General features: G+C 29.3%; 1 protein-coding gene across 2 annotated transcripts in view; it reads right to left on the bottom strand.

Moving 5' to 3' along the window:
- Nucleotides 1–8,587: 8,587 nt before the first annotated feature.
- The window catches only part of LOC149880339 (uncharacterized), a 42,573-nt gene continuing 24,147 nt past the window's right edge, over nt 8,588–27,013 (bottom strand). For both annotated transcript variants that reach the window (XM_090070158.1, XM_090070157.1), the window contains 8 exons: nt 23,428–23,469; nt 20,426–20,562; nt 19,936–19,999; nt 19,396–19,581; nt 14,702–14,872; nt 12,046–12,129; nt 11,058–11,224; nt 8,588–8,883 (listed from right to left, as the gene is read on the bottom strand). In XM_090070158.1, coding sequence (XP_089926284.1) covers nt 8,650–8,883; nt 11,058–11,224; nt 12,046–12,129; nt 14,702–14,872; nt 19,396–19,581; nt 19,936–19,999; nt 20,426–20,562; nt 23,428–23,469 — 1,085 coding nt within the window. In that variant the 3' untranslated portion in view covers nt 8,588–8,649. The remainder of the gene's footprint in view (nt 8,884–11,057; nt 11,225–12,045; nt 12,130–14,701; nt 14,873–19,395; nt 19,582–19,935; nt 20,000–20,425; nt 20,563–23,427; nt 23,470–27,013) is intronic.

Genomic DNA, 27,013 nt, shown 5'->3' with positions numbered 1-27,013 from the left:
TTATTTCAGAATGAAAGGAAGATACTTTACTTAAAAATTACAAACGTCAAGGTTAGCAACAATGCTGCTGAGCGAAGAATCAATTCATGTTCGTATTAGCTTCAGATACTTACGACAGTAAAACAAAATGTTTGATTAAATTTAGGATGAGGCTGTTGGAAGCGAAATTTTAGAAGCAGTTGAAACACATATAAAAATTGTTGGTAATTTGAATAAGAAGCAACTGTTCTCTGACTCGGTTCAATAAAATTAATTATTTTTCTATTACAAGAGTAATTTTTTTTCGATTATATCATACCACACCATACCAAAATGAAACTGCTTTATATGCAATAATTGATTTTAAAAGTAAAGTATAGTTTTGTAGCCTAGGGATAATTTTTTAATTTTTGCCAACCATAAGTTTTATGTTGGTGAATGACACTTTGATTTTCAATTATTCACCATGTAGAATAAATTTTTCTGTTTTAAAAATGAAACTATCATTATAACTGCATATTATGTGCTTATATGCATGCGTTGTGCATAAGCAATTTACTTATATCTTTTTTCTTGATGACGTACAGTACTTTCTTTTCGCAGCCATTTACTGATTGCAGTTCAAGATCTTTTGTGTTACATTAAATGTGTACATAATTCAACTTCTAAATTTAGATGCTATAATTTAGAGACAGTAATAAACAAGATCTCCATCAGTGCAACCAAGTATGTTTTTGTCTAACGTTGTTTGTTTGGATAACAACATTATGGTACATCAGCCTAAGTCTTTAAAATAGATTTTAAATACTGAGACTGATGTATTGTGATGTAGCAATCCCATAATTGAATGATGTAATAAAATTTAACATATGCATTATCGAAATACATCCTGGCTACACCTTATGTTCCAAAATTCTGATTTTTTTAAAACCATTCCAATTTTAGGATTACTTTTTTTGCAACTTATGTCATTCTAGCTAATTATTGGCCATTTACTGCCCATTTTATTCCCCTCTGTCGTTAACATCGGTTGTGGTGATGTTTTCTTTCTGATTAAGATTAACCTTTATTTTGGCATTTTGACACAGAAAACTTTAAATTCTTGAAAATGTATTTATTTTGGAAAAAAAGTTGAAATTAATTTTTGCTCCTCAAGAATTTTTAAGGATAATAAAAAACACCTTTTGACTTCCGATCCGAAGATTAACTAGTTGATTTCATTGATGAAATTTGTTCAAAATAAAGTGACGGAATCATTTTGAAACAGCCGCGATATGAAAAAGGGCATTATTATGGCATTTTACATTCACGCTTTTGGCATTTCACATGTAAAAAATGTTGGCAATACTGAATTTAATTGTCAAATTAAAACGACTAAAATATGACGACTTGGAATTTCCGCTTCCACGTTTCAGACATTAAAACGATTTTCCTAGTCGCATTAAAAAAACTCTTGATGCTGGAGCCTTTTGATTCAAAGCTGTTCAGTTGTAGATTGTTATATCACGGCCGTTTTAATCATAATTTTAATCTCAAAATTAACTTTGACTTTTTGTGCTAGAATTCTGTCAAATACTTTGCTAACTCAAAATCTAAAAGATTTTTATAACGTTCTAAAAAAATTTTTTTTTTATGTTTCGACTCTAAAAAGGTTTTCAGAGTTCGATTCTTGCACTGGGCGCCATAAAAAATTGACTAATAGAAAATGTGAAATGTTTAGTTTTTTAAACAAATTTTATTTTATCAATTAAATCTAGATTATTTTTTACCACCATGATAGAGTCTAAGAAATCATTTGAAATGCGAGTACGTAGATGGCTATAAACCAAAGCGAATCCAGAGAAATCACGTTTAACTTTTACGCTGGAGAACGCTGCACCGTAAACTACTTGCGAGATTTCTTAGAGCCGATTCCATTTCGTTTTCTGGTTTTTCTTCCAGTACGCAAGATTGTTGAATTCAACGTCTAATGACACTCGTGGTTCATTAAGAGTCCATTTTAAAGTTAATTGACGAATATCTTGATCTGATTCTGACCTTGTCTGGTTCCTCCTCCCGTATATTCAATGAAACGGCGTACTTTTTCAGCAACAATTTCTTCTGAGTTCATCGGAATCATCTCTTGAGAAGTATTTGAGGAATATGACGCATTTAATTGTATGGATTCTTCTGTTAATGAAGAACTTAATTGTTCTCGTTGAGTACAATATTTTTGATGGATTTTGATAGTTGTATTATTCCCCTGTTTAACATTTCTGTATTAAACAGTTGCTGCTTTTGTTCTGGATCCCCGATTTAAAGCAAAATCTAGGATCCAGAACAAAAGCAGCAATAAATGCTTCACATTAAAAAAAAAACTTGTTCTCGTGTATTGATTGCGTTGGTCAGTAGCATTTTTAATCCCAAATCACCTGCTGGAACATCCTAAATTTGTATTTTCATTTGAATCCATTGAAGGTAGAATTCTTACATTGATAATTTTTCGGATTGAAAATCCATCATAGCCGAATGTATTGGTAAAAGTGCATCGAAATATTCATCTATTAAACTCCTTGAAGCATCATTTAATTTTAATTGGTCGTGTCTTAGCCTTTAATATGCTTCTGCGTTGGTATGGGAATCTTCTATCATCAAAAAATTTGAATCCCAGCATGGTTCAATGTCTATACGAGATTTTTTAAAATTTTTAAATGTTTGAATGTATGCTACTTTTCTGAATTCGATAGCACCTTTTCTGATGTTATTTATTGCATCTTCAAACATTGATTTTTAGGTCCTCAGCAGCTATCTGACACACATGTGCGCCACAAAACATGGCTGAACAGAACGATCCAACTGATTTTTCAACACAAACAGTGTGGGCTTCACTATAATTCCCTTCTTCATTCTCTAAAGCGCCAATATCAATGTCCTCGTCTTCGAAATCTATAAATTCGTCACCATAAATTTCAAGAACCACTTTCATTTGATATTGTGCACTTTGAAGAATATTTGAAGCCTTCGTCATGTTCTTTCCTTGATCTGTGCAAGTTGCGTAGATTTCATTAGGACTTTTTCCAATTTTTCCTATTACATTTTCTAACTGAGCAGCCAAAATTTCGCCAAACTGTCAACCTTTTTGAGTAAGAATCCCTAAGGTTCTGTCAGCTATTTGCCCGTCCTTCACATATCTACAGCTAACTCCAAACACGTTTCTTCCATATCGCGACGCACTATCAAACATCAACGAGAGAAGAATATTTTCAGTTTTTTCTCTTATGAGAGAAAAAATATTTTCACAAGCAAGTTGAATGCTGTGACGATTTATAACAATTTTGAATTCTTTGAGTGCATTTTTCACTAAAGACAATTGTCCGATTTCATCACCTGACGCGAAAGACAAATTACGGTTCATCATTAGCTCAATCATTTCTCTAATTAATTGATTTACATCAACATCCAGCTTGACTTGTTTAATTAATTGAATCTCATCGTCATTTCGATTCCTTGTAGCCGAAGTAGCTTCAGCGAAGTCGATTTCGCCTGCTTTTTCTTTGTGTTTTTGAAGAATCTTTGGTGATCTTTGAGGTAACTTAACTTGCTTTGTAAAATTTTTGCACATTTTACACTTTCCTCCTTCTTCACTAATTACAAATTGACTTTTCACTTATTTATGCAATTATTATTTTCCGTATTTGTCTTTAAATCTTAAGGAAAACAAAAACAATGACAAGAAAATAGTTATTCCAAGATCTATTATACCACAAGAAAAAACGTTTAAATTGGAAAAAAAAAAAAAAAAGAATTAGATTAATAATCTTTTTTTAATGCGACTAGGAAAATCGTTTTAATGTCTGAAACGTGGAAGCGGAAATTCCAAGTCGTCATATTTTAGTCGTTTTAATTTGACAATTAAATTCAGTATTGCCAACATTTTTTACATGTGAAATGCCAAAAGCGTGAATGTAAAATGCCATAATAATGCCCTTTTTCATATCGCGGCTGTTTCAAAATGATTCCGTCACTTTATTTTGAACAAATTTCATCAATGAAATCAACTAGTTAATCTTCGGATCGGAAGTCAAAAGGTGTTTTTTATTATCCTTAAAAATTCTTGAGGAGCAAAAATTAATTTCAACTTTTTTTCCAAAATAAATACATTTTCAAGAATTTAAAGTTTTCTGTGTCAAAATGCCAAAATAAAGGTAAAAGGCCTTAAAATACCATTAGATAAAAAAAAATGCCAATTTTCCAAAATTTACCATCCTATAATGCCGTGTGGCTTGATTGAGGAGAGCAGATACATATTTTATTCTATGGCATTTAATTGCCAGTTTATTTGTTTGAGTTGTATCATTTACAATCTGAAAAGGGATATTTTCTCCTTAAAAAACGTGTGAGAGAAAAAAAAATTTTAACAACCAAACATTATCATTCGTATTTGTTTTATTTGAAATAAATTTTCGGTTAAGATCACAACTCTTCAAAAAACGATTCTGACGGTTCGGTTAAATTAAAAGATAAATTTTGGCCAGAGATTTTCTTACGGCTAAAAATTGCATTCTCACCGCCGCTCGAAATTGTCGGTTGTCCTGTGGTTAATCTATTTTAGCCTGAAACGCCGCGCTGGTGAAAAATTAAATTTTTAATAAGGTTTGCTTCGACCATAAATTATTCGACCTATCTTGGAACGGAATTAAATATTCTGAAAAAAAATTATTTTCTATTTTTCATTATGTTGCAGACGATTAGATCAGAATTTATGCCGTAAATGGTTCGACCCTTTAAAATTTCTACTTTTCTTTCTGCTAAACATAATTTCTAATGTGGCACAGGACGCCATATATAGGTACGTGTGTAAAAATTTCAAACCATTTATTTATTCAAGTTTTATATATGGTTCGAAAGAGCTCTGAATTTGTAATAAAACGGTGAAAACTTTATGAAAAAAGAATCATTACAAAAAAAGTTATGATCATTTAAGTAACATTTTTATGAAGCATTGCTTAAGAAAAATGCAACTTTCGTATAAAACTCGCGTTCGGCTAACGGCAGCTTTGTAATAGAATCGTTGTTAATTTGCGCATGATTTTGCATAGTGAAATGTGCAAAACGATTAAAAAACGTAACTAAAAAAGTTTCGAATTAAAGAAACAAAGTATTTTTAATGATTAAAACGTAATAGTAAAATTTATAATAAAATTTTATAAAACATGCATAAAAAAATATCGCGTTTTTTTGCAATATTAACAAAAATTATATATATATATATATATATATATATATATATATATATATATATATATATATATATATATATATATATATATATATATATATATATATATATATATATATATATATATATATATATATATATATATATATATATATATATATATATATATGTATATATATATATATATATATATATATATATATATATATATATATATATATTTATGGAGGCGATCTTTAAATACATTAAAAGCCTCAGCGTTTTCGCTTAAAAAATCAAATATACTGAATTCTCTACTGTCAAAAACCGCCCCTCCCCCTAACACTATGTAACGGAAGTGGAAATACATACCTCCACTGCGTGGAACAATAGGGTATGTGGTCATGAATATTTTTTGATGAAATTTGGCAGGGACATAGAAAATAGATCTATACAGTTGCCTGTAAAATTTTAAATATGTACCAACATGCCTTCAATATTAATGCACCTCCGGAACAGAAACGAAATTTTAAAACCAAATGAAAATCACTGGTAACTGTAAAAAAAACAGAATTTATAACAAAAAGTAACAGTAACAATAGCAGAATTAGTTTTATAAAGTGTAACAGTCACAGTAACGCTAAAAGAGGTGGAAATGGTACCTCCACTGGGTCGAAAAATACGGTATGTGGTCATGAATATTTTTTAATGAAATTTGGCAGGCACATAGAAAATAGATCTATACAGTTGACTGGAAAATTTCAAATATGTACCAACATGCCTTCAATATCAATGCAGTGCCAGAACAGGAACACAATTTTAAATAGCAATAAAAAAAACTGAAAAATTTATTACACGTAAAAAAAAACCATAATTTATTCAACATAAAACATTCTACTTTTTTAATAAAGTCTGAGCTGATATAAAATTCTAAAAAAAAAGACAAATAAATACATCATTACCACACCGACTTCGAGCACACTGTGAAAAAAAAGGTCACAGTTTTTGTCTTTAAAATCGGTGCCGTAAAAACCCAGATACGCACGTACCTACATATAATAAAAACCACATTCAGTAATAAAAACTTAGTTTGAGACTAAGTTTTTACATTCTAATAAGGGGAAATTGAAACTTTTGTTTTACTCGTCAAATTAATTCTGAAATGGTCTATAAAGTTGTAAGATTTTTTCTTCTAAAATAGGACACAGCAAATGTCTCAGATATAAAATTATGTCAAAGTAAGTGGACAGAAAAATGTTTCTGACAATTTATGTCGGCAGAAAATGTCTCAGACATAAAGTTATGTCAAAGAAAGTGGACAGAAAAATATCTCTGACATATTCTATGTAGGCAAAAAATGTCTTAGACATAAAGTTATGTCAAAGTAAGTTGGCAGAAAAATATTCCCGACATATTTTGTTGGCAGAAAATTTGTCTTGGACATATTGGACAGATAACAACTCTCTTTTTAATGCTTATGGCTGAATAAATAATATTCTGCGGCTAATCGCATCGTTTTGAACAGTAGGGTAGACCGGGAAAATGCTGACACACGAGGCAAATCCGACACCCTGCTCTGTAGTTGTATTTTGTGAGTAAAGTGCTGTTGTATAGTGCTGCTACCTGGCGGACAACACTAAAACTAACGTTCAGAGAGTTTTATGCGAGTACGCCTACTGCTTGTTTTGCTATAAATAAATAACTAGTTTTTGAAGTTTTCCATGTTAAAATTGACTGCTGGATGAACTGAGGTAAGATTCTAATTCTTAGTATTACTAAAAAACCACTTAGTTAGCTAGAAAATATATATTAAAACCAACCTTTTGGCATAGCCGTTTTAGGATTTGGAGCTAGCAGTACTTTGTAAGGTTAGGTTTCCGCCAACTTGCCCCACCCGGATAACGCCGACACACCACTATGGGGCAATGCCGACAGGTGTCGGTAATGCCTCATTATTTATAAAATATTTAAGGTGGTCCTATATTAGAAAAAATCAAAAATCATTTTTTCAAGAATTACAAATTCTGAAATTTCAAACATTCTACATTCCGAATATATACTAATCATTATAATAAATTTAATGTCAAATACTCTAAAATTGTAAGCTTTGTAATGAAGTTATAATTTTTTCTAAGCAACACCCCTAGCAACGGATTTTTTATATTAAAAAAAAAGCTATTTTAGAGTTTTTCGCCATTATACACTAGATTTATGACACTATTAGAAACATTAGACCCAGTAACTGTTTCCTGTTTGGTTAACTTAAGAAAGTAAAGACTTCCAAAACCCTCCCAAAGCCCAACATGTTTCAAAGAAACTCTGGAATATTTGTCACCCCTCCTATCCTTGTCAACAGAATATAAAGATGATCGCAATAACAGAAAGCAACATTCCATAATCATGACAGGTACCCCTTTGAAAGTATTTTGGAAGAAGCTAAAAAGAAAAAAGAAATTAAAGATGTAAAAACCAAGCTTAGACTAGAAAAACTTATGGCTAACCATAAGGTGATACCTAAAGTCAAACTTAAACTCTTGAAGAATAGGTCTAGCAATGTTGGAAAAATCGTGAAAACTAAAATGAACACCCATCCTAAAAACAAGTCCGCAGCTAAAAGAAAAACAAAGAAGAAGAGGTGTCGTAGACAAACTTCATTTGAAGAATCAGCTTCTGAGGAAGATATTGATAAAACTAAACTATGTGATGACGAGCTTGACGATGATTTGATTTATTTTCAAAGGACACTGAGACGTGGTGAATATGGAAAAAAAACTGAACTCTGGTATAGTTGTGTCTATTGTGGAAAATGGGCGCATGCAGATTGTAACGGTTATGATTCCCCTGAAAACTATATTTGTGACTTTTGCCCTACTCATTAATCTTCGATTTGAAAAAAGTTTTTTTTGTATCTCAAAGAGTTAACCTGTCTTACTTTGTTATTATCAATTATATACTACGTTTATTTACTCTATGTAACAATAAAACATGTTTGGTAAAATAATTGTCTTATTAATTACTAATGTCAGTATTACCCTAAAGTGGTGCCGCAATTACCCCGGTGGCTGGGGAAATACCGACAATGAGCTTAAATTACAAAAAACATTCATGTAACATTTGTAACGTAAATAATTTTAAAACATTACATATTAATTTGATACAGAAAATTAGAACAAATCTTTAGGTTCTTTCACCAAAATTGTAACAAACCTAGAAAAAATTATAAAAATCATATTGTATTAAGGTGTCGGCATTCCCCCAGTCTACCATACCACGCACTTTTCCAAATCGCGTTTAATCCAGAACCTGCACCACGTTAGCACTTTCACCATTTTTTAGAAACGTTTTTGATTGACGTATTTTTTGGTGTGCCAGTTATTTTCCTCGATCCTGCTAAACTTCATCAAAAACAAATTTATAATTTTGCTCTTTATTTTTAATTATATTCTTTCCATTTTTAAAATTTCTCACATCGATTAGCTATTTACAAGAGAAATTTTCATAGATTGAATTTCATATGCATCCTTAGTAGCTTCACCAGCGTCAATGAACGGCAAGGAAACTGGTCCAATATATGGCCCTAAGAGCATTCCGTTAAAATTTTTTTCTGTCCACAGCTCAACTTTTTTACCAAACGGAATACTCAAACTCTTTATTTTATCGTCAGAACCGGAGTAGGTGCATCCATGAAATTTAGGCTCTTTGTAATCCTAAAAGATAATAAAGTTGTCTCAATACATACATAACAATAAGTAGTGTGAGGAGGGAAAGCGAAAGAAATTAAAACATAAGTTTTAATTTATTCTCGACTGAAAAATGTTTAGTCAAAAATAAATAGCAGACTAATGTTAGTTCAACTAATATTTATTCGAACAGTAAAAAAAAAACGAGTGTCGAAACACAAAATGGACACAAACGATTATTAAAATACAACAGCCACACAATTAACGTTTAAAACTGTTTTCGCAATAACGACAAGAAACTCAGTTGTACTACTATAATCATATCAATCAGACAGAATGCCAATGCAGCTCTCTATCTAATTTCATCAACATGCTGACTGATAGCATCTTTCTAGCAGTTGATTCAACCTCTATATTGTATTAACCTATCCCTTTATAAATTAAAGCAAAAATACAAACACTGCCATCAATATATTGCAAGATTGATTCAAAAGAATGGTTGCTATAAAATTTAAGTTAATCTTTTGAGTCCTGAAAGCCAGCGAGTTATAAATTTACACCGATAAATCATTATATTTCAATTAGTAAGGTTTGAGACATGAAATTCTCTGAAACTTTTTGCATAAGTTTCCCTGTAATATTTAATGACACTTACTAACAAGTCAAGACATAAGAGACAAACGTTAATTAAAAGATCACTGGCAAAAAAAACTGTTTCAGAGAACCATGACTCGGAGGTCCAAATAAAAACACTTAACGAACCTGAACATAAAAGTCATTGTTTATGCTAGAAAAACACTTTGATTTAAGAAAAACCGGCGAAAACATAGAGAAAGAGGGGTTGAGAAAATCTAGCAGAGTTTTGGAGATTTTTTGTGAAAGAGAGCTTTTTGGCAAAGAGAAAAAAAAGACGAGAAAAAGAGAAGATTTTAAAGATGCTTTGAATAGTTCTAATGTTAGTAGCCACTTTGAGCGTGAGCTCCAAAAAGTAGTAAGATATTTTTGAATGAGATTTGATTGGTTTTACTATTTGTATTTTTAAAATATTATAAGAACATATTTTAGTTAAACATTTGGGAATCTTTGTCAAGTATTGTAAAAGAGGAGAAAGAGCAACAGTAACTAGTATTATTATATATGTTTCGATTCAGTTAGTATATTGTTACTATTTATATTAGGATTTTATTGTTAAAGCTCTACGTAGATCTAAGTAGATCTTCTAAAGTCTTAGAAGTCAACGAATCTGCCGTTACATGAACCATACACGAACCATTCGACAAGACATACACCCACACAAACACACTGAGCGCGAGCCAAACAAACCAACATAAACACTCAAACCCCTAACAAAACAAGTATCATAAAGGAAACCGTCTTCGCATTCATTACAGCTCTCACATTAAAACGATTGCCCTCAAAATTCTAAACACAACCCTCACAAAACAAAGAATCAGCATTCAGTTTACATTTTGATAAAATGGTTTCCTCCCATGGTGCTACCATTTTCCTTGTGCACTCATTGGCTTCACCAAAAATCGTTTTGAATGATGTTAAATCGTTTCTTCCAACGGTCAACCATCTGAAGCGTTAAAATCATCAGCGTTCATTTTCGCAGGGAATTCCAGAGTTATAGTTTTAAGAAGTAAAGCAAAGACAGTGAGATCTATGCTTTAAAAATGGCTTGATCTAAATTTGCAAATGACTCTTTTCTCAAACACTGAAGTTTTTGTTTCCTTTCTTCTCAGCATCAAAGATCTTTTTCTTGTTTCTCAACCAGGTAGATAATTTTTTTTGGTATCCCATACTTTTAAAATATTAGAACCAGCTGATCATAAAACAAGCATTGCTGTCAGGAAGATCCTAGATGATCATTTATGGTAACTTTTAGCTGAGACTGTAGACCTGGCACTGCTCTCCAACAAATTTTTTTGTAGCAGATAAAGTAAAGATTGTCAACAGAATGACTACTCACAAATCTCAAAAAAAAAAAAGTCTGCCTGGGGGATTTTGTAATCTGGTAAACATGTTTACTGCTTTCATGCCTAAAGATTGGTGAATCCTTTCTAAAACTTTCACCCAAGACATGGACTGAAAGTAAAGATTACAACCAATTAAGAGAGAGGGTTTGGGAGTTAAGAGTGGTGAATGAAATAACTTAGAGGGCATGAATTTAACAAAAAACATCACACAATATTACTCACCCCAACTTCGAGGTAATCACAATGTTGAGAAAAAGAATTCCCTTTGCAAATCTTCACCATCTCAGAGATATTTTTATTATGATACGAAACTTTGATGGATTTTGCAGTTTTTTGGCCACAAACTTTATCAATTGCATTAGGGCCATAGAATGGACCATATTTTTCACCTAAAAAGAAAACCAAATTCACTTAAAACTTCTAATTATCTGTTGTAAAAATTTTCTTTTAAGGGAATCCCTACAAATTTTCAGAATGCAACACATTTGATTTAAAAAAATATCAAAACGTCAGCAACAAAAGGGTAGCAAAAAAAGTTTCAACATTTCTGGTAAACCAGTAAATATTTACTTTAAAGTGATTTAATAATTTTTTTTTGTTTTTATATTTGAATAAACTTTTATTTTAGTATAACTTTTATATTTCTAAATTTTTTTTAGTAAATCACTTTGAATTTTAAAGGCTTTTTCAATTAATTTGAGTAAATCGCATTGAGGTTAGATTCAAAGATTTCGGTTTCAAAGTATTTAAATTTTGCCAAAATATGTTGACGTTCTGTATTTTCTTTATCCATTTTATTTTTTAAACACAAAACAAAGCAAAAAAAAAACAAAAAAAAAAAACATCATGCATCATACTTAAATCCATTACTTAAATCCACTATTAAAAAAACAACCAAAACAATTATAAATAACAAGCGATAAAAATGGCGCAAAAGAGTTACTGATTGAAAAAAAAGAGTTGCCCATATAAAAATCCTATTTCTTTTAAAATAGTAAGTCACTACGCAGAAATAAAAAGCTTTTTAAATAACAAGTTCAAAAACTTTTCTCTCTGAAAATTTGAGTAAAATCATAGTTTAGGAATTAGAGCATTAATAGATGACTGTTATATAACTAAAAATGGTTTTGGACAAAAAATCTTTACATTTGTTTTCAGAATTTTAATGTAATGTTTCAAAGATTTTGTAAAATATAACATAAGAATGAACCTTGAAAGTCTTCATTAGTGTAAAGTTCTATTTGTACTTTTTCTGGAATTGAAACTGAGGCTATGTTCTTCTCCCAACCTTGATCTAAAACAAAGAAAAAAAAAATATATACAGCAGTCATGGTTGGTCATACGCACGGTCAGTGCCAGCAGTTTGAAACTGGTCAGGACCACAGAGTGTAATTCTGGAGTAATTCCTGATAATTTTTGTAATGCACAGTTTTAACACTTGTAACAAAATTTTATTTAGATTGCTTAACTGGATTTTTCACTTAAACTTTAAGTAACTATGGATTGTTGGACAAGCAAGCTAGGATAACATTAAGATGCTAGAATGGAAAAAAAAATCCTCCCTAACTCCCTGTTTATAAGAGAAGAGGGATAGCTATTTTGGGGTCATGTACCAATCATTTAAAATAATCGAATTCTTATCCTGATTACTTTGTTGTATATAGTCAAACATGCATCATTTACCAGGTTAAAAAGATTCAACAGAAAAAAGGAATTTCTTTCTTTAACATTAACCAGAAAATTAGGTTTGAGGAGAAAGTTTGCTTTGATTTTTAAAATGTTAACATTTCTTTAACTTAAATAAAAATTAATTTTCTTGATTACAATTTTTGGGCTTTCAGTTCGGAATTCTAAAAAATTCATGTTAGATATTTCATCATGTTACAGGGTGTAGCAGCAAATCATAAACTATTTAGAATATTTAAAACGAATTTTAAAAGCACTAAAAAGTTATATTTATGGAGTGTTAACATAAACAAAGCTAAAGATAAAACTTTAAAAACTGATAAAAAAGAAAGACAATGCGGAGGAAGACCCTCTATATTTTTTTTTTAATCAGAAACATCATTGAGCGTATCTATATTGAAAATGAACAGGAGGGTAGTGACCATTTAGAATAAAAAGACAAAGGAAATATGCAAATACTAACACTAAATCACTAATGATGTAGCTGCATCAAAACTGTTTATTGATATTGGTGGAGTTGATTCAAGAAATAACAAGGTTTATTGTGCACAAGGATCTTGAATGGGGTATGTACAAATTCCCATAAAGATAAATGCTTTTTCTACCATAACATTCAAATGGGTCTCCTTTTTTTTTGATCAATTTTTTTGATCACTGCCTCAAGCATAGGACTGAAGGATTGGCAGGTGCTAATTGTATTGAATTCTACGCAGGGATAATGGATGACTTTAGTAACTTGACACTTGATTGGTCCTTTTTGCAACCCTTATTCTCAACTAAGCTCCACACAGTGTAATCAAGAGGATTCAGGTCAGGGCTGGATGGTAGCCAAGTCTTTAGACCAGAAATTAGCCATATTTTTCCAAAGATATTGTTGGTTTTTCTGGACCCATGACAGGGTGCATTGTCCTGTCGAAAGATGTAATTGCCTTCTGGGAATGTCTTCTTCAGCCATGGCACCACATAATGCTTTAGTAAGCAGATATACATATCAGGGGTAACTTTTCCTTTCTCTTTGATGTACATAGGTGGACATTTCTCTCCATTAGAAGTGATGATTCCTAGTATCATGATGAACTGAGATTGCTTGGTTTGACACACAGGTGGTGAGCTGTCACCTTTCTGCACTACAAATCTGTCTTTTTGCATATTGATCACACAGTCAACACAACAAAAGTTTTTGATCTGAAAAAATTTTGACTGCTGACAAAGCATGGCTTTTTAGTTGATTCAGAAGCTTCTTTGATTGTTCCAATCTCAAAGTTATTAGCCTTTCTGTCAAAATGTAGCATATAGGTCAGACCACACTGACTTTTCCAAGTGTTTTTAGAGTTCTTCTGACTATCCTCTCATCAACATTGAACAGTTTTGCTGTCTTTCTGTTGGTCATAGTAGGATTCCTTTCAACATACTTTTTAAGTTTTTTAGTGAATTTTTATCAACTTTTTTGTTCACTAGAGAGGGCATTTGGGCTCTCTCAGCATTGTCACGTTTTTTTGCTTTGTAAAATGTAGTTTTAGACACTCCAGAAATACAAATGACTTCACTTGCAGATGAACCCACATGCGCCAAACTTAAAACTTCAGTTCTTTTGGCTTCCATTTTAAAACTTTTAATCAATAAGTTTTTTATTCACAAATTTATTCATATTTACACATTTATTGAACATTAACCAACAAAAACAAGTTTGAGAAATTTTTTATTTACACCACAAAATCTAGCCAAAAATTAGTCCATGAATAACTGCCACACCTTGTAGATATTTGATAATATATATTTACAATACAAATTAATTGTATAACCTTCAGCTGTGATTCACTAAAAATTAGAGTCATTTCTAGAAGAGAAAGAGAGGTGAACTCACATGAGGTGGATTGGAAGATGGGCTGATCATATTTTGAAATTTAAAAATACATTTAAAAAAACTTGGGTGAAGAACGTAAAAAATACCTAAATAGCCTAAAATTTAAAAATCAGAAATTATGAAAATTATGTTCAAGAGAAAAAAAACCATTTTGAGAAGATCTTTTTTTTGCTAGTATAAAATTTGCCCTAAACCCTTCCCTCTCCTCCCAACTGCTTGAATACAAATCTTTTTTCCAAATAGATGGGACTACATACATTACATTACATTACATTACATACACTACACATACATTAAAAAAAAAGAAATGCCATACCAAATATACATTCTTCTGTTTTTCTCCCAAAAAACCAACTATCCTTATATCCATTAATGGCACACCAGGGATATTTTTCGTCTCGATACGTACAATAAGTAAACAATGTATCCTTATATTTAAAAGGAAACACACACTTTGCTCTATCTTTAGTTGTCAATATATCACTTCCTACAAATAAAAAAAAAACATTTAAAAAATAGTTAATCAACTTTTTCTAGAAACAACATAAATGGTTTCAAATTTTTAGTATAACTTGGCATATTTTAGATGAATTAAAACACAAAAATATAGGCTCTAAAGCAGCAGTGCACCTTCAATTTGACTCTTTTATGCCATGTTAGAAAGTGCCTAAATGTTTTTTATTTTGATGTGGTTTTAAAAGTTAAACCATTATATTTTAATCATTAAATAAAATAACATTAAATTTGAAAAGTGTTTTCAAGTTAAAAAGAAATTTTTTTTAAAGCTTGGCTATTGATTAAACAACCAGAGATCAAATTGATTTTGATTGGTTGCTGAGTCCAAAATTAATATAAATAAATAATGTTAAGTTATGATGCTTTTACAAATATTACAACTTAAACAAGTTACAGGCAAAACATTAATAACCTTACATTATAGTAAAGCTAATTTTAATAAATATGCTATTGTTAAAAACTTTTTGTTAAGTTAGACATTTTCTTAAATTTAGACTTAGTTAAAATAAACTTGTTAGTGTTCTTTAATGTTATTTATAAATGGAAAAAACCAGATCTAAGAAACATTTTTACCTTACAGAGAAGCCATCTCAGAAACAAAGTTTGAAACAACTTGTTAGTAAAAGAATATTGCTTGTAAATTAGACTGGAATTGTGAAATAATTTGTGATAATAAGTGTTATTATGTGATAGAAATACCAATCTAATACTTAAAAAAGCTGATATTCCCACTATTAGGCATGACAAAATTGTAAAAATTATTCAAAATATGATGAACAAGCATAAGAAACTAGTTACAAGGAAAAACAAAGAGACTGAATGAAAGCAACAAAATGAAAAAAGTTTCAGTGAAAAACTTGGCTGTTTTTGAGAGTTGAGCTCTTCAAATACAAAGCAACTGATTGAAAAGGACAAGAAATGTTTACATAAAGACAAAACCAAAGATACTCTTATCAGAGACCAAAGAGGAGCTAGGCAGTTTAAGATTGAATTAGTAGATTCAAGTTTTTAAAAAGTCAAGAACTTTCTCAAAGGCACAATTGTGAAATTTCTAGGTTGAAAAGGATCTCTGCTATGAGTAGAGTAAAATGGGGTCAAATGAAATAGTTAAGAATTTTAATTAATTTTTTTTTAAGAGAAAAAGGTTTTTAATTTTTTTTTTTTTTTAAAGTTGTTGAGGAATTTGAGCTGTATTTAAATATATACAAATCAAGTAAAAAAAGTTTTTAGTTTTTTAAGAAACTTTATTTAATTGAAAAAAAAAAGTTATTTCATTCTACCCCACATTCGGGGAGAATGAAATACGCAAATTTATATGTAATTAAAACAACACTTAATTAAAAAAAAAAAAAAAAAAGCAACCAATAATAACAATTAAAAAAACAACCTAATAAAAAAAACTTTATTCTTGTGATGATGTTGAGTTGTAGAGAGGTACTAGAGGCTGAGCTGAGTTGTCACTTTTGCGGCACTTTTTGGTGCAATAAAACACCTTGGTGCAATAAAACACCAACAAAAAAACGAAAAAATGTAGACACCTTGGTGCGTCTACATTTTTTCGTTTTTTTGTGTCAACGAGTTGAATGCGAAACTTTTGTCTGGGCCACTTAAGCACCAATCTTTGTAAGACATTTTTTAGATTTTTTGGAGCAGGACGATTACCAGCATCATTGATGCAATTTCCAACTGTATAGTGGATTTTTTTTTAACTATTGCTTATGGCTCTAATGCTCAACTTATGACTCCACCAGTTTATGAAAAACTTATACCAATCTCTCCCTGATGTACCATTAGGAAACAAATGAGATTGACCTTGGTGTTGCAAATAGTCGGTAACTAGTGTGATGATGTCATTATAAGTTCTTCCAAAGCCCCAATTGGATAATTTGATGAGCGTATCTACCAAATTGATTCAAGTTAATGCGACAATCTCGTTTTTGAACTACTCCCAATTGTTTCAACTATGCCGTGGACACGCCTGTAAAGAGTTGCTACTGGTATGTTGAATGATTTAGCAGTTTTGTTAAATGAAAATTCACTGCTTTGTACTTTGGCCAGAGCAAGCGCAACTTGCTCTTCGGTGTATGGTTTTTCTTTTTTCTTTGAGAGCAACTTGTTTTGAGGCATATTTTATATTAGAATAGATTTAATAATAATCGATTTAAAATTTATCCACAAAATTTACAGAGATTGATTGGTCACTTGAGATTTAATTAATAAAAGCCACATTTAACAAGTGAGCAATTCGCGTATTTCATTCAACCCCACATGTATCCGTTTTCGTTTTTATCTCATAACTTTTTTCCCTGAATAGCAAATATAATTTTGAAAAAAGATTCTTGACCAGCTTAAAAATTTTTACCAGAATACTTATTAAGTTCGATGATATCAAATTTAGTTTCCGAGAGTTTTATGTCCTTTTTTTAAAAAAAGAAAAAAAAGTATCATATCGCTTTCGAAGACTTAACAAATTATAAAAAAAATTTTCTTTAAAAATCAAAGTTTAATATCATCTTATTCAGAAAAAAATCCTCTACAACATGATCAAAAAATATTTTCAAAAAGTTTATTCAATAATTAATTAAGATCAAAAGAATAAGCGTAGTCATAACTATTTCATTCTACCCTCTATTTCATTCTACCCTGTTTTACTATACAATTTTAAGTAATAAAACGCTATTTCCACCATACCTTAACTCAAAAGCCTTTTTTTCAACCTTCTTTCAGATCTATCTCTTTTATTTTAAATTTTTTGGTTTCAGATGTAAAGAAAAGAATGACAAATTTTTGGCGCAAGGTGGAATTGATCAGCTTACCAATGCAATCAAGCAAGATGATAAAGTATCCAGCGAAACAGTAACTAACAGTAACAGGCTTCAAAACCCACTCAAAATAAATATTCCTTGATACCATTTTGTTTTGCATTGCATACAGAATCTTAATAGAAGTTTTTAAAACTTATTTTTTAACCCAGTTAAAACTTTATTTTAAAACCCAGTTTAACTTGAACTTCACTCAAAAAGTAGATTGTCACACTGTCATTCAAATTCTTTACATTTTTACATACTTTTTAAGAAGTGTTTGTGTATTTACACTTACAGTTTTTATAATGTACTATATTGATGCCACCAATCACTATGTAACTTGCATAATGTACATTCCTATTGTTCTACAACCAAAAAAACAACTTTTTTTAAATTCAAGTACAGAAACTGGTACAAACTGTGACATTAGTTCTGTTTTTTACTTTTGTAGATCTGTAGGAGAATGGCCACTACTACTACTACTACTGACACTAGTTCTCATACAATAAGAAACAATTGTTTCATCTTGTTAATTGTTTTCAAGCGTGGAAAGTTAACTGGTGCTGAACTACCATCAGGCTGAGGTGTGATGTGTAATTTTCTTTATTACTATTCTTCAAAAACCTTTGAATATGTGACAGTACCATTGAAGTTTAAGGCCAGTTGATGATATTTTGGTCAAACGCCTGACTCCCAGTAAATGCCAAACATCATATCTTATCAAAAATAGAAGAACTGTATCAGGAGTAAAAGTGTTTGATAAAAAACTGCTTGAGGATAAAAGGAAAGACCAAAATTAATAAAGTACTCAGAAAAATTAGAAAAGAAGTTTGAAATGAATCACAAACAAGCCAACCAAAAAAAAAAGATGAAGGCAGAGGGTTTCTTATCACTTGGTTTTGCATCTACAAATGAAAAATCAGAATAAGATTTAGACAATAATGTAAACTGTGCTATCAAATGGAACATCTGAGAACATTACTCTCTGCAAAGGTTTTGTTAACACTGGATTGTACAAACACAAGCATTTGTAAACCTGCTATGATCATGACAAGTGTACTAAAGGAGTTGGGAACTGAATCTGTTTCACTGTCATTAAAAACCACAATTCATCACCAGCATCAGCTGGATAACATTGGGATAGCAGAAAGCATCAAGCTTGCATATTGTCCAATTAAATGAGTTGTCCTTTGGGATGGTAAGTTGCTACCATCCCAAAGGACAACTGATATATCAGACAAGTAAACCCTGGTTGACAGATTGATAGCATTGCTGTCCTTGCTTGCTGATGGAACAAGTAAGTTTTTAGGTGTTAGACACTGTTACTCATCAAAAAGATATTTTAAACTTGAAGAAGGAAACTTGTAAGTTAAGTTGCATTAAAATATAGTAAAATAGTTTAAAAAATCCAAATATCAAACTTAATAAATAATAACTGCAACAAACAGCATATTTTAAAAATAAAAATAAAAAATATCAAAGAAAATAAAAAGAAAAAATAACAAAAAACTTTCTAGGGAGAGGATTATTTTTTGAAAATGAAAAACAAAATGAAAAAAACAATCAAAACAAAAATTATTTTGTTCTGATTGGTTACTTCTAATAAATCGATTATTTCAAAAAAAATTTAATTGGTATCTAAAATAACATGACTTCGACAGTTTTTTTTTACAAAGCACCAGCAACTTACCAGAAAGACAATAACCAATACTTATTGATTCGTTGTTGTTTGGGTTTACTTTAGTTGCACACCAATATCTTCCGTGTTGATCGTTTGATTTAGTGCAATGATTGTATTCATGACCATTGAGTTTGAATGGAAATACACACTTTTCTTTATTTTGTGTTACACTGTTGATTGCAAATGCATCACCATCTACAAAAATCAACAATCAAATATAATCAAACAATCTTTATGCTATGATCAAATAAACTTTGTGCCACAAGACAAGCATTTTAAACTTCCTTTGCAAATCTAAAACATTTTAATATCTTAGTTCTCAAACTTCTTATTTTTCTTTAATAACTAATATTTCAAAAATATTTTAATTGATACTATTTTGTCACAAATAAAATTATGACTTTAATTATAAAAAAAATAAGGAGAATTATAACTTAACTAATTGCAGAATATATTTTCAGACAATAAAATACTGTATGTGAATGTGTATTACACATGCTTTTTGTAGACCTATTTTGAGAAACTTTTTATTTACTATATTTAACTTACTAAAAGCATGAATCATTTTCAGATCAGGATAGTTAAAAACATCCAACTGGTCACATCTGTAAGCCTAAAAAGAAAATAGGTTCGATAGGTTATTTTTAACAAAATTAGATTTAAAATTTTGTCAAAAATTTTCAAATGAACAACATTAAAGTATTATTGGTGGTTTATTTTATAACAAAATTTTATAGAGATTTTATAACAAAATTAACGCTTTACTAATCAAGGAGTGAAACATCTAATTGTGATGCTGTTAAGGTCTTGTTAAATTATGAATTAATCTTGAAAAGATAAAGAAAAAAAATTTCACATTGTAATGTAATATTTTTGAAAATATCATGTAATACTTTTGAAAATATCACGTAATATTTTTGAAAATATCACATAATATTTTTGAAAATATCACACAATATTTTTGAAAATTTTGTGAGGTTGGATAGTCTCATACTTGAAATGCTAAGTTGATTGTAAGTATTATTGTTGCATAAATTACCTGTTCAAAGTTGGAGCTTGCACATATTCGAACCATATTCTGCGCATCTTTTTCTGTTTCACTTATTTTGATAGATTCCCAAGCTCCTGGTGTCAATCCAATAACAGTAGGCCCAACAAATGGTCCATATGGAACTCCTATGTATATGTTTTTTGTGTGAAAAAAAAAAAAAAAAAAAAAAAGAATATATTACATAATTATACAATAATTATATAATATACTTAGTTATATAATATACTATAATTATACAATATACTATAACTATATAATATACTATATAATTATACTATAATTATATAATAATATATAATAATAGAATATATAATTAAAAAAAATCTATAAAATATATATAAATATATAATAGTAGAATATATTTTAATATAAATATAATGAAAAAAACTAAAATAGAATATATATTACTTTTTCATGTTATTCCAATAATCAAAACTGCTAAGTATTTTTTCAGTCAAAAACAATAAATTTTACTTTGATACATATACTTTAATGACTTTAGAAGCCAAAATCAGGTTCTTTTAATATTTGAGGCTGACTTGTTACTTTTTTTAATCAACAAAATTCCTAATACTATTTTATAAAAAAAGTTTAAAGTTCAAGTTGGGGAATTTTTGCTGGGGGTTTGCACACTAATGCTATGATTTAGGTATTTTCCCATATTCTATGAAATCTAGTTTAAGGGATAGAAAAAAAAAAACTACAATATTTTTTTAGCACATAGAAGATACTTTTTAACTAGAATAAAACTCTAAGAAATTTTGAGCAATACAAGTTCTTCTGAAACATATAACCCCCTGAATAGACCGTGCTTCTTTACTAACTCTTTGTTATCAAGAACTTATTTGATACAGTACACAAATCAAATTGCATTAGGCTTTGATGATAATCTTAAGAACATAGTCTGACTTGTTTATTCAACTGATTTAAACTTAAAAGTAACTTAAAGAAACAGGGACATGAGTTTTGGAGAGAAAAAACAATTCTAAAATCTAATGCGCTAAAGAGAGTTGCCTCTGAAAAGCAGGACTTACTAGAAAAAAATTACAGCAGCGAAAAAAGTACTTATTAACAAGAAATATATATAATAAAATATCTATAATATAAATATGACATTTTTAAACTGTTTGCATTATACTCATATTTTTATTAAAATTAAGTTTTTCATAAGTTCAACCCTTTTTAATTTACATTTTTTTTTTTTAATAATATTTTTAGCATGCCCTTCATCCTGTGAAAATGGTGAGGTTATGCTTTATATTTTGATTAAGTAAAATTGTAAATAGTTATAATTTTTATATCAATCTATTTGTAATTTTAGAGCCGTTAACTTATGAGCAATATCGAAGATATCGCTCCCAACACCCAGGGCCTCTCTCGGAGAGGTCCTTCAATAAGTGGTGCAGCAATGGCGGTATAGATGAGCCATCCTTTAAATGAAGGGCTCATCCATACCGGGGTGTTGGGAGACACCAAAGAAAAAACAGCAACCAAAAGGTTGTAAATGTCTTCTATCAGTGAAGATGTTTATAACTTTTTTGTTGCTGCTTTTTCTTTTTTTTTTAATATTGTAATTTATTTTTTTTTTTTTGTAATTTTTATTTTGTAATTTTTTTGTAATAATATGTTGTATATTTCTTTTGTTTTTGTCTTTTTTAATTAAAATTTTATTTGTTTTTCACCAATTAAACTTAAATATAGTTAAATTGATTCATTACCCAATCATCATAATATGACATTCTTCATAAGATAACAATCTATTGTTAAAAATAATTAGTTGGTAGTTTAATTTATTGAACTCTCTGCTTTTGAAATTTTCTATAAGCCAAGACTGTATGTTTAACTATATGAATGCAATTTATTTATATCTCAATTTGATTTTATCTTTTTATCTGTTTATAGTTTGGCTCCTTGAAGCATTTGTTATTTTACTTTTTAATTAAAATATATTAGATCTATTGTAATGTCTTTTAAATTAAACTAAAGAGTACTAAAAGCCAACATGAAATAACGTTATTCAGCTGCAAAACAACACCGACAAGCTGCATCATGACAGTAGTTTAAGTATAACAACAGGTTACCGAAACTCAAGTATATTGTATTCCAGTTTGTTTTTTTTTTTCTTTCTATGTCTACTTATGTTACAATTTTTTATTTAGGTTTATCGTGCGACGCATTAATGCAATATAAAAGATGAAAGTTTACATTTTTTTAAATTTTGTTAAACACATGTTTAATTGTAAATTAACTTTTTTTTGTTTGAAACGTAATTGTACACAATTGCTTAGTTATTTATAAAAAAATATTAAGTTGAGGGCATTTAACGTTTTAACGACAATTTCCTTTTTTAAAGAAACATGTAACAAGAGGTTACCAAATAAATAATAACTCATGTATAATTTACGTTCGTTTTACATTAATTTGATTAAAAAAAGTTCATGCTATAACAATATAACAATATTTCCACTTTACTTTTTCGTCAATATAAAGCATGTTGACGCGTCATTATTTTGTGTCAGTAACTGAAAACGCATTATGTTGAACTAAGTAATGTAGAGGAAAATAGTTTGCCTTACTCTGATATGACTTATGCCAGTTTTAAATTACTAAGATAATGTTAAAAACTGGAAAACTATTTTACCTCCACATACTTTTTATTTTAATTTTACAGATGGTTTAAATTTTTAAATTTGAAGGCGTTTTACTAAAAGGGTATTTGTTAAGGTTTCGCAACTTTAAATTGTGGAAAACAGCCACTATAAATTCACAGACCGACCATAACCCGTATTACGGGTTGCTTATTGCTAGTATATAATAAAAACTCTTTTTAAGACAAACTTTTAAATCTTTTTTTTTACAAATTCTTTTTAAACTATTTTTAAGGACACCATTTTTGATCTATTTTTAAGGACACCATTTAGTTGCTGATTTGTAGATTAACAAATTAAAAGTAAAAACGATGATTATGACATAAAAAAAAAGCAAACTACCTTTGTGATTAACTTCACTGTAACCAATAACTTGAAATTTATCTTAAAGAAAAAGTTATAAAGTCTTTCAAACTCAATTTAAGTGTGTTTTATGTATAAAAAAAAAAAAAAAAAAAAAAAAAAAAATTTAAAGAAACACTTAATTACAAAATGCTATCAGAAATTATTAAAAATGTTTGACAAAAATGAAAGCAAAATAAACAATTATATCATATTTTCAAAAGTAAATGATTGGACAACATTTTAGAGATTGCTAATGAACAGACTTTACTTTATATATAATAAAATTTACTACAATCAAATTTTTTTCTTGTGGAAAATTAAGTCTTTTACAAGAAACTTATTAAAAGTGAAACTTATTAAAAGTAAAACTTATGCAAGAAGCTTACTAATTTAAATAAGATATAAAAATATATGTTCCTAAATTAAAAATTTAGGAACATTAAGCTCCAGGTGTAAATTCTATGTTCTAAAAGTTATACAGACTGTATTTGTCCAATTCAGTTTCACACCATTTTTCAACCAGAATGATGAGGAAACTATCATTCATGATGGTGGTTAGTAGACCATGAGTAGAATATGATTGCATAGAGCATCAACCAGGATTTTCAACCACTGGTTTTTCTTCTCTTACTTATCATTCTTTATAAATATTCTCAACTATTTCTCATCAGCAAGATGTGAACCAATATTGAAGATAGACATTAATACAAATCTGTTGAACATGGTGAATGCGCCACAAGATTCCAGGACTGCAAAATTATATAACTTTAAAGAAATAATTGCATGTCTGTATTTTGTTTAAATAAATAACGAAATAATTTCTTTCTGTATTTTGCTTTGTTTTATAATAACTTGGTGTTTTTACTGTTTCTTTCTTTAATTTGAAGTAAATTTTTGATATTGCCAGAAAATGATCAGACTCAAATCATAAAGGAAGTTTACAAAAATGAAATTATTTTCTATAATTGTGAAGTAAGCAAAGAGAAAATAAGTATATGGTTTTTCGAGCTGTAATAGTTTAACTGGAATTAATTAACTAATAGTAATTAATAGTTCTTCTTGATTAGATGAAAAAGTTATTATGGGATAGTGTAGTGAATATTGGAGTATCTATTGAAGAATTTTATTCAGGGTCTTATAAATGTAATAAAGGCTACAGTGCACTCTGGAAAATTATAACTGAAAGTAATCAGTTTGATTGTTTTTGCAATGTTTTAGAGTCAGGAAATGGTTAGCCAATGTTTGAATGCATTTTAAAAAATGATGAAGATAAAATTGGTATGTCTTTGTCTATGAATCAAACAACTGCAGCAAAAAAGATATTAAAAAGAGCTAAAGTTAATTTTTCAATCAAAAGTGGTAATACTTTCTTTGGGTTTGACAGAAAGAAAGTAATTCATTTGATGAATAATACTACTACTACTAACCAAGAAATAACCAGCAATTATGAAGTAGTAGACAATGACTGTGCTTTAGACTCTACTTTTTCATCGCGTGACTTAAGGTGGCATGTGGTTGTTGATTATAGAAGAGCTGTGGATAACATTCACTTTCAATGCAAACTTGGTAGTGGATCATTCAATCTCCATTGTGGCTATGAATCAATACGAATTGCAAAAACTGACAATGACGATGAAATTGAAATACATAGCAAAGTAGAATGTGAAAATGAAAGAACAATGTTTAAAGTATTTACCATAAAATTCCCATAAGTAAGTTTTTCAAATTTAAAAGCAACTGTTTGTGTCAAGCACATGGTAGCACAAAATTTTAAAAGTTAAATTCCAGGACATTCCAGGACATTTTGTTGCGTTTTCCAGGACATATTATATTCTATTAAATGAATATTATCAATTATCTTTACATTAAATTTATTCATATTGATTGAACTATACAATAGAATCTATAATATAATTGCTACAGAAACGTTTAATGTTTAATGTTTAACGTCATTTCGTCATTAGTTACTAGGGTTTGAAAGAGTGCGTTCTCTAAATGCATGCTGTCATTGGAGAAAGATCTCTTAAGCGAGTTAAAACTTTTTTCCTTTTGGAATTTAATTATTAGTTTAGATATATTACATAAACAATCATATTAAGATAAATAATCATCGTTAAGATCATATTATAATTGAAGTAAGTATATAAAATAATTATATATACATTTTTATTAGATAAAGTAGAAAGGATTTACATTTTTATTAGATAAAGTAGAAAGAATTTAAGTTTTTATTAGATAAAGTAGAAAGGATTTAAAGTAGAAAGGATTTTAATTTCTGAAATCATTTATATTTTGTTTGTTTTAGTTTTTCTTTTAGCAGTTTTATTTTTATTTTATTTTTTAGAAGGAAAATAGGGGTATGGATATTATTTAAAGTTATACTAATGGTATTTCCATAAAATGGTTATTACTACTTTGAAATTTTAACTATTTGCTATTAACTATTTTTGTTCTTTTTTAGAAAATTTAGAAAAATAAATCAAAATTTTGTGCCAACACTGACATGGAATGTCACATGTTATTGTATGTAAAGGTTAAATTTTTTTAAGAGGATTACAGTTCTTATGGAAAAAAAAAGAAGGTGAAGAGTATTGTTTGTAAATATATATTTTGTTTACTTTGAATCTTTTTAAATTTTCTCGAGTCATTTTTAAAATTTTTGATTGCACACGTTTATTGTTTGCATATATGTTTTTTTGATATGTATGTGTATGTGGATATAAGTGCTTTATAGTTGTTTTATCAATGTGTTTTTATAATAATGTAAAGTGTTTTTTTATTGTTGGTGTATGTGTTAATACGTATTATATAATTGTTTTAAAAATGTGTTTAAATATGTATATAAGGTATATATTTAAGTTTATATACATATTTAAACACATTTATTGTGTTTATAGTTGGTACATATGTTTATATTATGTTGTTTCCGTGTTTTCAAAGTGCTGTGACTTGGTAAACATCTACCTGAAAATCAATTATTGTATTTTAGAGAAGGAGCAGAACAAATGGCTTTAGATTGTTCAGCTCAACGTGATACGCACCTAATGGTATGGTTTAAGTTAAATACTGAAAATGAAAGAGCACATTGCTATTTGTATGTAGACATTCCTTATCACTTTACATTTAATGATAAACATTGTAAATGGAAGGTTAGACAAAGGGGTGGTAATAAGGTGATAGTAAGAATGTATAAAGTTAATCCAACTGGAGAACTATTTTTTCTTAGACTGTTACTTTTGCAAGCAAAAGGAGCAACATCTTGGGAGGGTGTGCGTACTGTTAATGGTATTGCCCTTGAAGCGCTTTGTGAAGCATGTGTTTTGAAAGGTTTGTTGCAAGATGACACTGAATGGCAGAATACTCTTTCTGAGGCGGTTTTAACACGTATGCCAAAGCAAATTAGACAGTTGTTTTCAATTATTTTGACCTTTTGTGAACCTGACAATCCTTTACATCTCTGGAATACATACAAAGCTTTTATGATGGAAAATTTCATTCACCACTCAGTCCCACTTCTAATAGCTGAACAAGCTACTCTTCATCGAATTGAAAAGATTATTAATCAAAGTGGTAAAACGCTGGC

The sequence above is a fragment of the Hydra viridissima genome, unplaced genomic scaffold (genome assembly GCF_058129835.1).
Source record: "Hydra viridissima isolate aposymbiotic clone 2 unplaced genomic scaffold, HvirCarnegie_v1 scaffold_13, whole genome shotgun sequence".
Lineage (NCBI taxonomy): Eukaryota > Metazoa > Cnidaria > Hydrozoa > Anthoathecata > Hydridae > Hydra > Hydra viridissima.
Note: the sequence above shows the minus strand (reverse complement) of the source record. Positions and strands in the feature narration are given on the sequence as shown.